Source organism: Chenopodium quinoa, unplaced genomic scaffold, assembly GCF_001683475.1.
Source record: "Chenopodium quinoa cultivar QQ74 unplaced genomic scaffold, ASM168347v1, whole genome shotgun sequence".
NCBI classification, from domain to species: Eukaryota; Viridiplantae; Streptophyta; class Magnoliopsida; order Caryophyllales; family Amaranthaceae; genus Chenopodium; species Chenopodium quinoa.
This window is the reverse complement of record NW_018744113.1, coordinates 2,937,025-2,950,808: the sequence shown is the minus strand read 5'-3', so window position 1 is coordinate 2,950,808 and position 13,784 is coordinate 2,937,025. Positions and strand designations below refer to the sequence as shown.

The window sequence follows — 13,784 nt, the reverse complement described above, 5'->3', positions numbered from 1 at the left end:
AGAAACCACCGATAAACTTCACCCACCATCGCCGACTTCTTTCTCTTTCTCCCCTACCACCGCTTCCTTTGCTCCTCAACCTCTCTGTTTTTTTTTTTCAATGTTTTCAGGTTGGGTCGATTCGGGGTGTGGAGTGGGTTATTGGTGGTTAGGAGGTGGGTTTTAGTGATGAGGCGGTGGTTTTCGGCCCCTTATATGATGTTATTTTGGAGGTTAGGGTGGGGATTCAAGGTGGGTATGGTGGTATTCAGGTGGGTTTAATTTCGGCCAGGGGAGGTGTTATTATAGGAGGCAGAGAGTTGGGAGGGATGACGGAAGAGAACAAAGGAGCTCATGGGTGGGGGTAGATGGTGGGAGGAATTATGGGGGAGGCGCGTGCGGTGGCGAAGTAGGGGCTGGACGACTAGTTTGTAATGGTGGTTGATTTTTCTTTATAATTTATATTGAATAAAATTAAAAGGAAAATGACTTGTTTAGTAGGGTTGTAAGTCATTTGACCTATTTAAAGAAAATATCTTTTAAAAGTCGACTTATTTTGAGTTAATTAAAAAGTTGACTTATTTTGAGCTAATCGCACAAAGGTTGGCTTATTCTTGATAATTTTTCCTTTTCCTAATCAATAATTATAGAACTTTGAAAAATGGAAATTATAAAAAAAGTAATACGGAGTAAAATGGCCATTCCACAAGTACTTGCCAGAAAAGCAATGAGTTCCAAGCTGGAACAACTTTCTTTTTACATTTTTCTTTTCCATGTAAGCAAAAGTAAAACAATTTTTATATGGAACAGCATTCCTACATCACCAACGCCACCACTAACACCGTCGGTGTCATCATCAGTTGCTACAACTACCCATTCGACCATATGCAGATCTTCGGGCATTTCAATTTTCAAATGAACAGACAGACATACAACTAATACATTGACTGTTATACCCTGGAATCTTGAGAGAGCCCGATTCCTAGTTGCTCAGAGCCCTGTTAAATTACAAATGATACAATGCAAAAACATACTTCCATCTTCCCCTACAGCTGCTGTAAAGCTTGATCTTAATCAACAAACCCATCCTCCGAGTATAATAGTAGTAGCTAAACTTGCTTAAATATGATTGACTTGCGCGGCATTCTGACTAGTCGCAGTGGAATGATTTGAAAAGAAAGTGTGAGGCTCTAAGAGGACAGCTCTTAAAACAGCTTTGGTATAAACAGGCTACAAGAAATGTATAACCTCGCTCACATTTATGGGAACAAAAACACATTGTGGCATCCCAACCGTCAATTCCTTGGCTCCATTTTCATCCCTGCGCTCCTGGAACTAGAGAACAAAATAATTTAATTCTAACCTTGTATTTCTAATCCACCTTTCTCATAGAATAAACATGTGCATATAATTCGAATTAAAAACTACTAAATGTCAAGCAAGTTTTCAAAATCTTTTCCACCAACCATAATAAACACCAACCTTTTCTGAAGAGGGAGAGGAGAAGCACTTGGAGAGGTTATAAAACGATAAAATTCAAGAAACTATAATCAGTCTCAATATAGGCATATAAAGGACAAAACTAACCAGTTTAACTCAGATGCATGCCCTGGTGTGAGAATCATTCCTAATGTCAGCATTCTAAAGCATGTGATGGAACCTGCAAACCATTTGTTCCAAGCTACAAGATTAGAGTAAGTACAAAGATGACGTGGCCTAACTATAATGATAAAATACATGAATTCAAAAGGCAAGCACAGCAGAATCCTAATGTCTCGGTACTGCTCACATAACCCTTTTCTGTTGCTTTGAGCATAATCAGCATGTTGTATCAAGCAAGAAAATTGGTTTATTTATTGAATATATACCAATTAGCTCTACACATATACCTAAATGGCTAAATCTATGGGATTTCTTACTTTTCAAAATTCATACTTGTGTACTTTCTGTTTTTTTGGTCCCTACATAAATATACTTCCTCCGTTCCCCTACTATTGCAACATGGGAGGTTGGACATGGATTTTAAGAGGAGAGAGATAAGAGAGGAATAAAGATAAGGACACATGTGATCAAGAGAGAGAAAGAGATAAAACATGTACAAATAGGAATATGTTGCAATATTTGTGAAATTTCCTAACTGTTAAAATATTAGGGGAACCGAGCAAGTATGTTGTATAGTGTCTTAAAAATTAAGTTATTATCCTCAACACTATGTTTGGAGAAAGGGTAGGGAAGAAGAAGGGAGGTGGGGGGAGGGAGGGACTGACCATGGAGGGATTTGGTTAATTAAAAGGGGATGCAAAATTTTGATCCCTACAATTCCTTTCCCTTCCCTAAGAACCCGACTTGGTTTAAAAAATTATTTTTTGAAAAAAAACAGACTGCATATTTATCATCTGTTTCTGTATTTTATTCCTCATATATTTGTTTCTGTATAAAAATCTGTATTTTGTGCTGTATAGCACTATACACAATAAACGTATGTTAACAAATGCTACAGTGCTAATCCAGGCCCTAAAATGAACAAAAACAAGCATTAGGAAAGCAAAACTAGCAATTGGTGCCATCCTTACCTCCAACAAGTTTTCATCTGGAAAGCAAGAAGTTGTACAGTTAAGGCTATTGGAACTGTCAAATTGAAGAATCCTAAGCTTCCCCTCCTGCATACAACAGTAAAAAATTATTAGAGATTCAACAATATTGAATTATGACATAATAACACAAAAGGATCCCAAATTTCCACCTTGGTGCCATAAACAAGACCGCTACCAACAGAAGGATGAAAACAAGCAACATTAACTTCATCCTCCGCACTAGGTAGGACTCTCACCAGCTCCATATCAGAAACTCTGTACACCTGGAAGATTAAACCAAACTTTAGAAGTAGAAGTACAACAGTATAGAGAAGAAAGCTGACTCATAAACAGTAAAAGCAATGTTATTAGGTAACATCTAGTTGAGTTAATAAGACCAATTTTCTATATAAAAGAAAAATAGAAAGCACGAAGGACCTGCTTAAAAGAAAGGATGACTAAATATTAAAGAAAATGGAGTACAATATTTGATATCAAATTCAATAGTCAATAGTCAAGACACATGACCACATCCAAAAGAATACATGATTTGTGAAACGATTACTTCTGTATACCCAAAATTACCTCTAAAATCGTGTAAATGGGGACTGTAGTCTCCCCATCAAAGACAATACTCTTGAGAAGAGAATTATGGCGTCGTCCATAGGCAAGCAACAAGTGTTCTGATGTCGGTGAGAACTGCAAGGTAGCACCAAGACATAAGCACAAAAAATAAGAAAATGGAACATAAAAAACCTAGGTAAATAAAGTTTATAAGCTGATGGTAGGGCTTGGATGCCTCAAACAATAGTCCCAGTACAAATCAACTTACAAGATCTTTACCATCATATATATCCAGACCACTTAAAAATCATGTACATCAATCTTTCAATTTCTATGGTGTTAAGTGTGAGAGAAGGGGCTAAAATGTAACATTGTTAAACAATTATTAACACCGGTACTGTTTTCTCCCTTTTTTTTTCCGGTTGGGGAGGACCAGAAAGGAGGAAACTAAGTATGTTACCTTCACTGGTAAGAAGTCTTTCCATCCCCACACACAACTAGTCCCAAGCAAATAAAAAGAGTGGGGTTGTATTAGACAGGCTAAAGCAAAAAAGTCAATCCATATACACACATGAGTTTTATTTATTTTAGTTTGTTTTAAACCAGGTAGGAGAAAATTTGAATCAACAAGGTTTTATTTATTTATTTTATTTTTATTTTGGGTGACAACTGGCAAGGCCAGACATGAGGGAATTAAAGCCATTAGTGAGCTTCACTGAGAACGAAGTCTTTCCATGCCCAAACACAACTAGTCCTATGCAGATAAATTGAGTGGGATTGCATTAGACAGGCAACATAAAAGCAAAAAAGCCAATCCATAAGTCAAGCAATATTTAAGTTTGTTCAAAACCTGATAAGAGAAAGTTTATCAACTAGGGAGCCTCAAACTATATCGAACAACAGCTTTTTCACAGCCATTTAATGTCATGCGTCCATAAAAGACAGCAGCTTGGTTGAATCATTTAAGAAATTTTCATTTTGAGTTATAGAAACCCTTTATCCTCCAATCCCTACAGAATTTGGGTGATCATGTTTACTTTGCCTAAATCATATTTCATCCCTATCAATCACATAACTAGCCTTTTTTTTTTTTTTTTTTTTATCATAACTAGTCCTTTATGCAGATACTAGATATGTGACAGCTGCAAAATATACTCAACAGTTTCCCCACTTCCCCCCACAGAAAAAAAAAAAAAAATTAACTAAAAATTGTAGTTCAAACTTAAAAGGAAAAACAAACAGCATGCAACATCTCAAAAGGTCATTGTAGGTTATGACTTGTGAGTTAAGTTGCTTGGAGTAGCTTAGGAGTGTCGAGTATGAGCATGGATTTGAGTGTCGGGAATGTGTATGGATTCGGGTGTCGGGTGTGGCAGTTTCTAAAACTGGGAAAAGTGCTAATAATATGAAAATTGTTTGTGTACTAATAAGATAGCACATGAAATTTAAAGTTAAGTATAAAGTAGCTATACAACAACAATAAAGCCTTGCTCCAAAATGATCTCGTACAAATGTCAGTGCAGTGTCACGAGAAAAAATTTGCTAAGTCCGAGAAACGTAGCTTGTAAGATCACCGGCAATTCAATAGTGCCAAGAAATAGAGACCAAGGACAGAAGTAAACCTTACTCTATTATATAATTACTCATCATGTTCCCAAAACAGATAGAAAAAATCAAAGATCACGGATTTGACTTGAAATCTAGATCTAGTATCCTTAACTTATAACCAGAACACCTCACAAATAAATTTCTTATCAAAAAATTAACTTCATTATATACAAAAAAATTATGTTTCATTAATTCTCTACTTTTAAGGTTAGATGCCCCTAAAACGGGTTGACTAGTTTGATCTCTATTATTAGAACGACAGATTTCTAATTGGCTGCCTACCTTTGAGTTAGTACAGCAGAAAATTCTTAGCAAGCAATTCATTCTCTTTTAGTAATACAAGGGCTTGGGCAACTCATTACATTTTCTCTGAAGTCCATAACAGAGCCAATACCCAATGTACAGAGTTCCATACAAGGTAGGACAAACTCAATAAATGTAATAAACTAGCTTTAGGAGGGGCACTTTGGAAAGTTTAGTATCATAGCCTTAGTATGAATAGAGGGAGAGGGGAAAGGAAGAGGTAGGCAAAAATTTATTAGGGAAACCTAGAGGAGTCATGGCCTAAAGCCTGTTTGGAGAGTTGTGAGCTAAACTCACTATTTGAGAGTAAAAGCCTTAAGCTATTAACTTATCTTTTGTAACCCTTCCATCATTATCAATCAATCTTAAAGCTTTCATCTTTATTATTGCATTACAAAATCGGCAATATTAAGCCTGAAAATTCAGTCCATTACAGATAATCATATGCTTGTGATGTTAGCCTGTTAGGTCACTCATATTAGTGGTTTTGTTCACTTGTTTAAGTTGTGTTCAATAATATTTTTCCCTTATGCTAGCAGCCAGATCAGAGTTAAAACTATTACAGACAGATTTTCATTAAAGTCAAAGTTCCATAAGTCTAAAAAAAATCTATTCGCAAAATTGTTAGCCTTTCTTAGGTTATTTAATTCCTATGTTCTTTTTAGTTCGCACGTTTCTTTTATCATGTTTGCCAACGCACAAGTTCAACAATTCATATCTCAAATAAAATAGAAAAAATTATAAAAAAGTTGATATCTAAAACTGTACATTGGGATGATCCTAACAATGTCTTACATGACTATGTTTTATCATGACAATAAATCACAACAGTTAGTCAAAGTAGAGTCTGTGAACAGTTAGCAACTGTAACATGACACATATGTTCCACAAACAAGAATCATAATTACTAAAAAGCAGATAAGCCAGAGGGAAAGGATATCAATGACAGACCTGAATTGACGTCAAACAGTGGGCAGCTCTTACTGCCCGTGACGCAAGTACTAACCCAAACCTAAATAATTACAATAGAAAATCATATTGATAAGTGATTTAACCAGGAAAAAAAAAAAAAAAAAAAAAAAGACAGAGAACAATAATTAGATCACATACGTTGCCTCCTCAAGGGAATATATCCGTAGCTCATACATAACTGGTTGAGCTGAGATTGGATGCCTTGTTGGTGAAGTCGCAGCTCCTAATGCATCATGATGAGCCTGCGTCTGAGTTCCAGGTTCACCTTCTGTCTGCGGCATCATGCATGCAACACAAGCAGCCAAAAATTTCCCACATGGAGAAAAATGAGCACCCATTTCACTGCAAAATTTAATAGGACAACAAAGTCACTTGATGCAAAAATTCAACATAGAGAGCATAAATAAAAATCAAAAAACAGTTGGTTCATTGCTTTATTCTGATATATGAAAACTTCACCGATAAAACCCTAGCAGCAGGAAAGCAAAGCCTATCTCATATAGTTCGATTGTTTAACAGGTAGAAAATACATATAACAATATATTAGCTCACCTGCAGAGTACAGCATGAGGAATAATCAAACGACATTTCTCCGCATCAAGATGAGCACAGGGATCTTTTATGTCATATGGCCATATTCTAAGTTTCACCGTGCACGGTAACTCTGCTGCTGCGGCAGCTGCTAGTGATGTGGCAAGCTCAGATTGAACTCTGCTAATGACAAGATGAGGGTCACCTTCATCCTGTGGAATAGCAGCTGCTTCCGCTGCAGGAGTACTAGCTGCTGCTCGGGAACGTGATGAACGATGTCGAGAACTGGACCGACCGCTGCCCCTTGTATAAGATGTACCCATTTGCATGGCTGATGAAGCCACTGGATCCTGAATTATCATCTCACTTTGTGCAGGAGGTTCTTGCGAACTAGCAGGACGTACCATGCGTTGTCCGGCTTGGCTTTGACCAATTAACCATCCCTGCAAGAAAGGTAGATCCCAATATGCAGGGTCTCCGAAAGGGAAAAACTGACTGTTTCTTTCTTCTGGCTGTACATCAGATGTTTCCATAACATCCACAGCAGACTCCGGAGCAATAGCTTCCACCTCTGCTGATACAGGCCGCATATCATTCGGAACCGAAGAAGTGTTACTAGATTCAATGGGAGACAACAAGAGCTCATACTGTCCAGATGGGGTTGAATATGTTAGCAACCTAACCGACGAAGAAGGACCAAACCTCTGCTGCATACTACTTGAACCTGCATTTCCATCTGAGTGCTGAAAAGATATTCTTCCATCATTTCTGGAGAGCGGAGGCCAGATCAAGAAAGGAAGGGACATGAGAGGAAGTTCCTCAGCTGAGCTAGACCAATCAGAAGCATGAACATTAGCAACATATACAGTAGGAGGTGGATATCGCACATAACCCTGAGAAGTTGCAAGTGTCATTGATGAATCTGAAGAATCAAGGTCATTGACCTGCATGCCGAGAAAATCGTGAGTAAACAAAAAATACTGACACAATAATTAATTTCATCTTGAATGAAACCAGCTTACCTCAGCTGTCAATAAAAAAGGTGCAGCATGTGGATGGAAGTGAACAGCACGTAATGAACGCCGTGTCTTCAAGACAACAGTAGGGATTGACATTTCTCCTCTTTCATTATAGTGCCATATGTATAGCTAGCCAAGACAGAATTTATACTTCAGCATCACTTGATTGAGCATAAAACCCAAAATAATTTAGAAAAGTAAGCTTTCTTACCTTGTGTCCTGAAGCAACTGCAAGCAGCTCACCCTGGGCATGGAAAGCAATAGAAGCAATTGGTCGGTCTGCAACAAATGAAACATTCAGATTAGGAGTTATTCGAGTAAAAGAGAGAACAGGGAAAATAGGTTAATTTATTTATATTTTATACACGAGATATTAACTTAAAAAAGGAAAAGAATGCACTACAAACATTTAAATAAACCATCAGAGCTAGAAGTAATTACAAAAATCCCGTGACCCAATACATTCTGCTGTAATTGCATCCCAAAGCCGAACTTCATGGTCTAAACTGCCACTAGCAAGCAAGCCTGGAATTGTTGGATGGAACCTAACCTGAATAATTCCCAAAAGGCGAAATAAGAACAATTTTATCAAGACAGAAACCATAAAATGTAATCTGCACATCAATCAATCACCAAGAAAACAAAACTTCAAGTGAAAAATCAAATTTCAATTCCTTCAGAATGAGAATATTCAATCTCATTCAAGTTGGCAAACAACTTCTAACCCTTGTCAATTAAACACATGTCCTTTCAAGCTACGAACAAAATGCCAAAACATTACAAGCATAAAACTGAACCACATTTACATAAACAAAGACACAAAATCTAAGTCATGCTTAAAGATGAAATTCAATCGCAATCTATGTCAAGATGTCACAAATGACATTTCTGATATTCACATACATCTTACCGAAAGGCATACAACGCATCCCAACTACTATGGATCCCGGAAAGAACTCCAAAACAGATGTAGAATCAGGAATTAAAAACTTCTCTCGAATGACAACCTCAACCTGTTAAAAATATTCTAGCCCAAGCCTAGGACTCGTTAAGCCAGCTATATCATCATATTGATTAGTTGATGTTGGCAAGTGACTTAACCAGGTATCACAGTTGTATTCTGCAAAAGTTGTGCCTTATAAATTGTCTGGCTTTATTTTCTTTTATACTCTTTGCAACCCCAAAGTATCACAGTTGTTCCTTAACCACATTAATGTTAGTACCATTCATTATCATATTATTTCCCTTGCAAAAAAGGTCATAATTATTTCTCAAAAGAAGGAAAGAAACTTTCACTTCATGTGATCTTCCCTTTTTATCGGCAAATTCTACAAAACCAAATCTTATATACAGCAATTGCTAGCTACAAGTTAAGTGCAGTGTGCAGCTGTGTTTCTAGACCTTAAATTCACTAAATTTCTATCACCAAAGGCCTAGCCAATATAAGTAGATATATGAAAGTAGCAATGCCAACCATATATCCCTATTCTATATTAACATCATATCTGCATTATATAGGTTATTTCAAAATGCAATCACATTCCTTATCAAGGGAAAGAAAAGATTGACATAGTCATTCATCAACATGCATGAGCACAATGGTAAATGTATGTGCAAAATAGAGAGCCTCAATTTCCTAAAATGGACACCAACAAATCAAATTCCGCTGAATAATTAGGTTGCAACCTCAACATCTCATGCCCTCGTGCCGCAATCTTTCCAAATTGTACAGGAAAAGTTTCCATTAAATGAAATGCTAACAGTATATCCAGCACCATTCTTTAAAGACATCAGAACAACCACCTTAATGCTCATGTTGAATTAACTTTTGAGTTAAGTTTTACATATAAATATTGTCAAAGCTAAAAGATAATGTTAAGGACACTCAGAACAGTAATTTAACCCTCTTAATAAATTTGAATTTAAAAAATTCAGACTGCAAGTGATCACCTACAAAAGGATCAAACAATGAAATGACTCATGTTTAAATGTTTTTGAAAGTCTTTACACTAATAGAGACTGAAACTTACCACCCAGGGTGTCCTCCGATGCCCACTTAGCACTTTCAGACAGTTTCCACTTTGGCAATCAATTATCTTTACAGTATGATCTCCACTGCATGAGTAAAAACTTAAAACATTAAGATGATACTTACATCTCTATCTACAAAACTTGTCCGGGTTATAAGAAAACATACTGTGTGGAAGCAAGTGTCTTCCCATCTGGACTGAAAGCTGCTGCAATTGTTGACCTAGGAGGTGGTACGAGAGGGCAATACTTGGCTGATAAATGACGCAAGGACTCTGCCTCAACCCTGAGAATACAACTCATATGAGTTAAAAAGATACATCAAGGTTTTTTTTTTTTTAATAAAAGGAAACTAAAAGAGTCGCCACCAAGAAGATGAGAAGCACTACCATGATATGAGGCTACGTCTTGCATCTCTTCCGGCCTCAAATATACGGCTAAGATCATCAAAAGCACCCTCTGAACTCTCACCCCACAACCTTTTCGTTGAACGCTTTGTTCGAGGATTGATCTCTCTACGAGCTAAAAGGTTGAATACATTGTCTCCACTGCTTAAAAATCAATAGCATACCCAAAATTCAGTAGAGATCTATTAATGGCTTTAATGCTAAGTCCGGCATAAGACTCTAACAACACGCATAGTTATTCATAATAATTTGGAGCCCCACTTAATCACTTATAGAATACCATGTCTACTACGAAATCAATGACTAAAAATAGTTAAAAGAGGAAAATTAATCACAAGGAAATTCCACCATTTACCATATGAACAAATCTTCAACTGTAATACACAATTACCATATAAATGTTCAAATATCTTCACTAAATGTAAATCATTTTCACAACACATATATAATTTCTTAACCCTATTTGTAATAATAACAGATAAAAATATACAAAGTATATATAATATACAAAATAAAGAAATTAAAAAATAAAACCAACATGCAACTTCAAAGATCAAATTATCCAAAACTAATCCAATTTACAAAATCTCAAAGCTTTCAACATCTAAATCTACCAGATCTTCAGCTCAAGTAAAGTTAAATTCACAAAAACATATTCTAAATTGTAAAAATTATATCAAAAAAAAATTAAATTAGAAGATCAAGAACAAAAATTCGAAATCGAAAGTAAAAACCCACCTGCGTCGAGGAGCAGAATTGGTTGAAATTGGACGCGGCAAAGTGTTTGAGGTTGATGGGGCACTTGCATCATCCACCCACATTGGATCCCTCATTTAAACAACCCCACCTCATAAACTAATCAAAAAATTAAGAACCCACATCAAAATCCCACCATTTTTTCACAAATTTCTCATCGAAATTTGATGATTTAACCCAGAAATTTGTGAAGAGGAAGGTGAGATGAGAAGATTTAAGTGAAGGGAAATTGAATTAGAATTATGGGTATTGATGAATTTAGAAAGGATTGTGATTATAATTGAAAGAGAAGATTAAGGGAATTATGGTGGGGTTGGTGTATTTAGCAGCCACCAAAGGGGAAGATCGAAATGGGAAGGAACCCCAACAAACTAGAAAGAGGAGAGAGAAAGTGAGAAAATCAATAATAATTTTGATTTTAATAATCAATAATAATAATTGAATAAAAACCTAAAAATTGAATACAAAGATGAGAGAAAATGAGGAAGACGACGCTAATTTTATTTTTTTAAAAAAGATTTTTGGGCTTTGGATTTTGTTGTTGATTGAGATTGGATTGGGCTTCTCATTCTTGTGTCTTATCGAGTACGGAGTATTTATTTATGTATCGCAAATTATTAATTGGATTCGGATTTTGACTTTGTTTTATATTGTTTAATATGAGGGGTCGTTTGGTTCACATAGGGTAAACGGAATGGAATAAACAATAGGAAAGAAAGAGAATAAAATGAAAAACCATTCAAATTGTGGTGTTTGATTATAAAAAAAACAAAGAGAATTCAACCACCATTCTAAACACTACACCACCACCCCACCACCACCACTACAAATACAACACCTTCCCTTTTTTCACTTTTCCAACCACCCCACTCCACCACCACCTTCGCCGCCCCTCCTCCACCCCTCGCCGCCCCTCCCCGGCCCCTTAGCGCCCCTTCTCTCCCCAAAAACCCATCTTCTTTCCCGGAAAAACCATCCCCCACCAACGAAAAAACCCTAAAAGCCCCTCCACCTCCACGGGAAATAGTCGGCCACCCATCCCCCCACCTTCGAAACCCTTAGGCGAGGGTTTCGAGGGTGGGAGGAGGGGTGGCTGACTGTTTTCGTGGGGTGGAGGGATTTTTATGGTTTTTTCATGAATTAATTTCGGGGGGGATGGAGAGGAAGGGCGGCGAGGGGGAGGGCGACGAGAGGTGGGGGAGGGGCGGCGAGGGGGAGCGGCGACGAGAGGTGGGGTGGCTCGGCTATGGGGTGGTTGTGTGGTGGGGGAATAATTTCGAGAGGGGTGGCTGACTATTTTTCAGGGGTGTCGATGGGCTAGGGAGGGGTGTCGGTGGGCAGGGGAGAGGCGGTGGTGGGCGGCTGGGTGGTGAAGGTTGGTTAGAAGGTTGTGGCTGGTGGTGAAGTGGTGGGTAGGGAAAGGGAATACTAGGGAATCAATTTGGAATAAAAATGAGTAAACTCAAAAATAAAATGGGGGAAAGGGAATGACAAAAACGGACAAGCAAACAACAACAAAGGGAACGACACCCATTCCCTTTGATAATTAACTCCAACTAAACGGCCCCTGAGTATGTTTCTTTCTTTAATCTACTAAGGGATTGTTTGGTTCGCACAGGGGGAATGGGAATGGAATGCATAGAGGGAAGAAAGAGATCGAAAAGGGTTAACCCTGATTTGGCCTGGTTGGTTGGTTGTGTCTAGGAAACGGAATGAATTACCCATTGATTTCCTCTGTGATTGTTTGGTACAAAGAAATGAATCAAACTATGTATTTAAATTTCTTTTTATTTTATTCCATTAATATCCTGTTATATACTACAAACATGTTTCTTCTAAGAATAAAATTGATAGACCTGCTATTTAAAAATAATTGTAACACCCCAATAATTCTCTCTTTAAACCTGTGAATAACCTAAACAAAATCCAAGTGAATTACTGGTGTGTTGCCGCCACGTGTTCAAACGTTAAGGCTGTATCAGAAATTAGCAGCGGAAAAACTAAATCAGTTATAAATAAGTTTCAAACCAATGAATAAAACCAAATTAAGTGTTACAAGTCGGAACCATTATAGCCCTTATTCAAAACCCATCAAAAGTATTCTAGGGAATATTTCAAGCATTATAATCCCAAGCTTGAACCCCAATGTGATCATACACTAAAGTATGGTGACGTCCAAAGGGAAAGAAAAGAGAGCAAAAAGAGTCGCCAACAAGTGTTAGGAACTTGTAAACCGTTCACGAGGTAAAGGTTACGCCCCTTAACGATCCATGAGATCGTCAACTCCAAAAGGTCTTGAACCAAATAGGGTTTGGGGATGAGGGTACGAATCCAATCTACAGAAGAATGAACTCGCCCTATAAAATAGGCCTCTACTTTATTCTACTCGTATTCATGTGCGCTTTTTGACTAACATGCAATCATTAGGTTAACCCTAAACCTGTTTTATCTATGTTGGTTGAATATTAATGCACCAACAAAACTATTATTGGCGATCACTTGAATTAAAATCATATTATCCTAAACCAAATTATTAATTATCTTATTAAGCGTGATTACAAATACAAATTCCCTTTCAACATGCATAAAAGGCGTGTCAAGCAATAACAATAATAAATATATATCAAGCAACATAATAATAACAATTATAATAATAATAAAAAGCATGTTAATAATAAAGCTTAAATAATAATAGCAAGATCCTAGGCATGATACTAACAAGATTAATTACAAACCCTAGCATGTCACTAAGCAATAAAAATCGAAGCTTTAAACCTAATATGATACTAACATGCTATTAGAAAGAATAAAAGGCACCCTAAACATGATTCTAGAAAGCAATAATAACATCCTAACATGATACTAGGAATTAAATAAAAACTAAACATGTTTTCTACATTGAAATAATATAGAGAGTAAGCTAATCTTTTACTTTGAAGCCTCGTACCTCTTTCTAATAACAAAATACACGCGTTAGTAAACTTCAATGAAAATAATAAAATTTAAAGAATTGAATTAAAGAATTGAAAGAAAGAGTTAAAAAG

At 36.8% G+C, this 13,784-nt stretch overlaps 1 protein-coding gene across 2 annotated transcripts; it reads right to left on the bottom strand.

Annotated features, from left to right (window-relative positions):
* Nucleotides 1-652: 652 nt before the first annotated feature.
* On the bottom strand, nucleotides 653-11,173 carry LOC110692503. 2 transcript variants are annotated; one of them, XM_021869522.1, is made up of 15 exons: nucleotides 10,723-11,173; nucleotides 9,967-10,128; nucleotides 9,747-9,863; nucleotides 9,580-9,664; nucleotides 7,991-8,099; nucleotides 7,761-7,828; nucleotides 7,553-7,678; nucleotides 6,552-7,474; nucleotides 6,138-6,341; nucleotides 5,979-6,039; nucleotides 3,138-3,251; nucleotides 2,723-2,836; nucleotides 2,553-2,639; nucleotides 1,567-1,639; nucleotides 653-1,314 (listed from the first exon to the last, which is right to left on the bottom strand). In XM_021869522.1, exons 1-14 carry the CDS (start codon nucleotides 10,815-10,817, stop codon nucleotides 1,613-1,615), a joined length of 2,292 nt encoding a protein of 763 aa, XP_021725214.1. In that variant the 5' UTR covers nucleotides 10,818-11,173; the 3' UTR covers nucleotides 653-1,314; nucleotides 1,567-1,612. The 2 variants fall into 2 exon arrangements, with proteins under 2 accessions (XP_021725214.1, XP_021725215.1); XM_021869523.1 differs by having other exon boundaries at nucleotides 9,967-10,125; nucleotides 10,723-11,172.
* Between the last annotated feature and the right edge of the window lie 2,611 nt (nucleotides 11,174-13,784).

Excerpts from the sequence above, each read along its gene's own strand:
- LOC110692503 (XM_021869522.1), bottom strand. The coding sequence starts at position 10,817 with ATGAGGGATCCAATGTGGGTGGATGATGCAAGTGCCCCATCAACCTCA. Across the intron at positions 9,665-9,746 it reads AAGACACTTGCTTCCACACA|TGGAGATCATACTGTAAAGA; the intron begins GTATGTTTTCTT and ends TTACTCATGCAG. Across the intron at positions 8,100-9,579 it reads ATCGGAGGACACCCTGGGTG|GTTAGGTTCCATCCAACAAT; the intron begins GTAAGTTTCAGT and ends GGAATTATTCAG.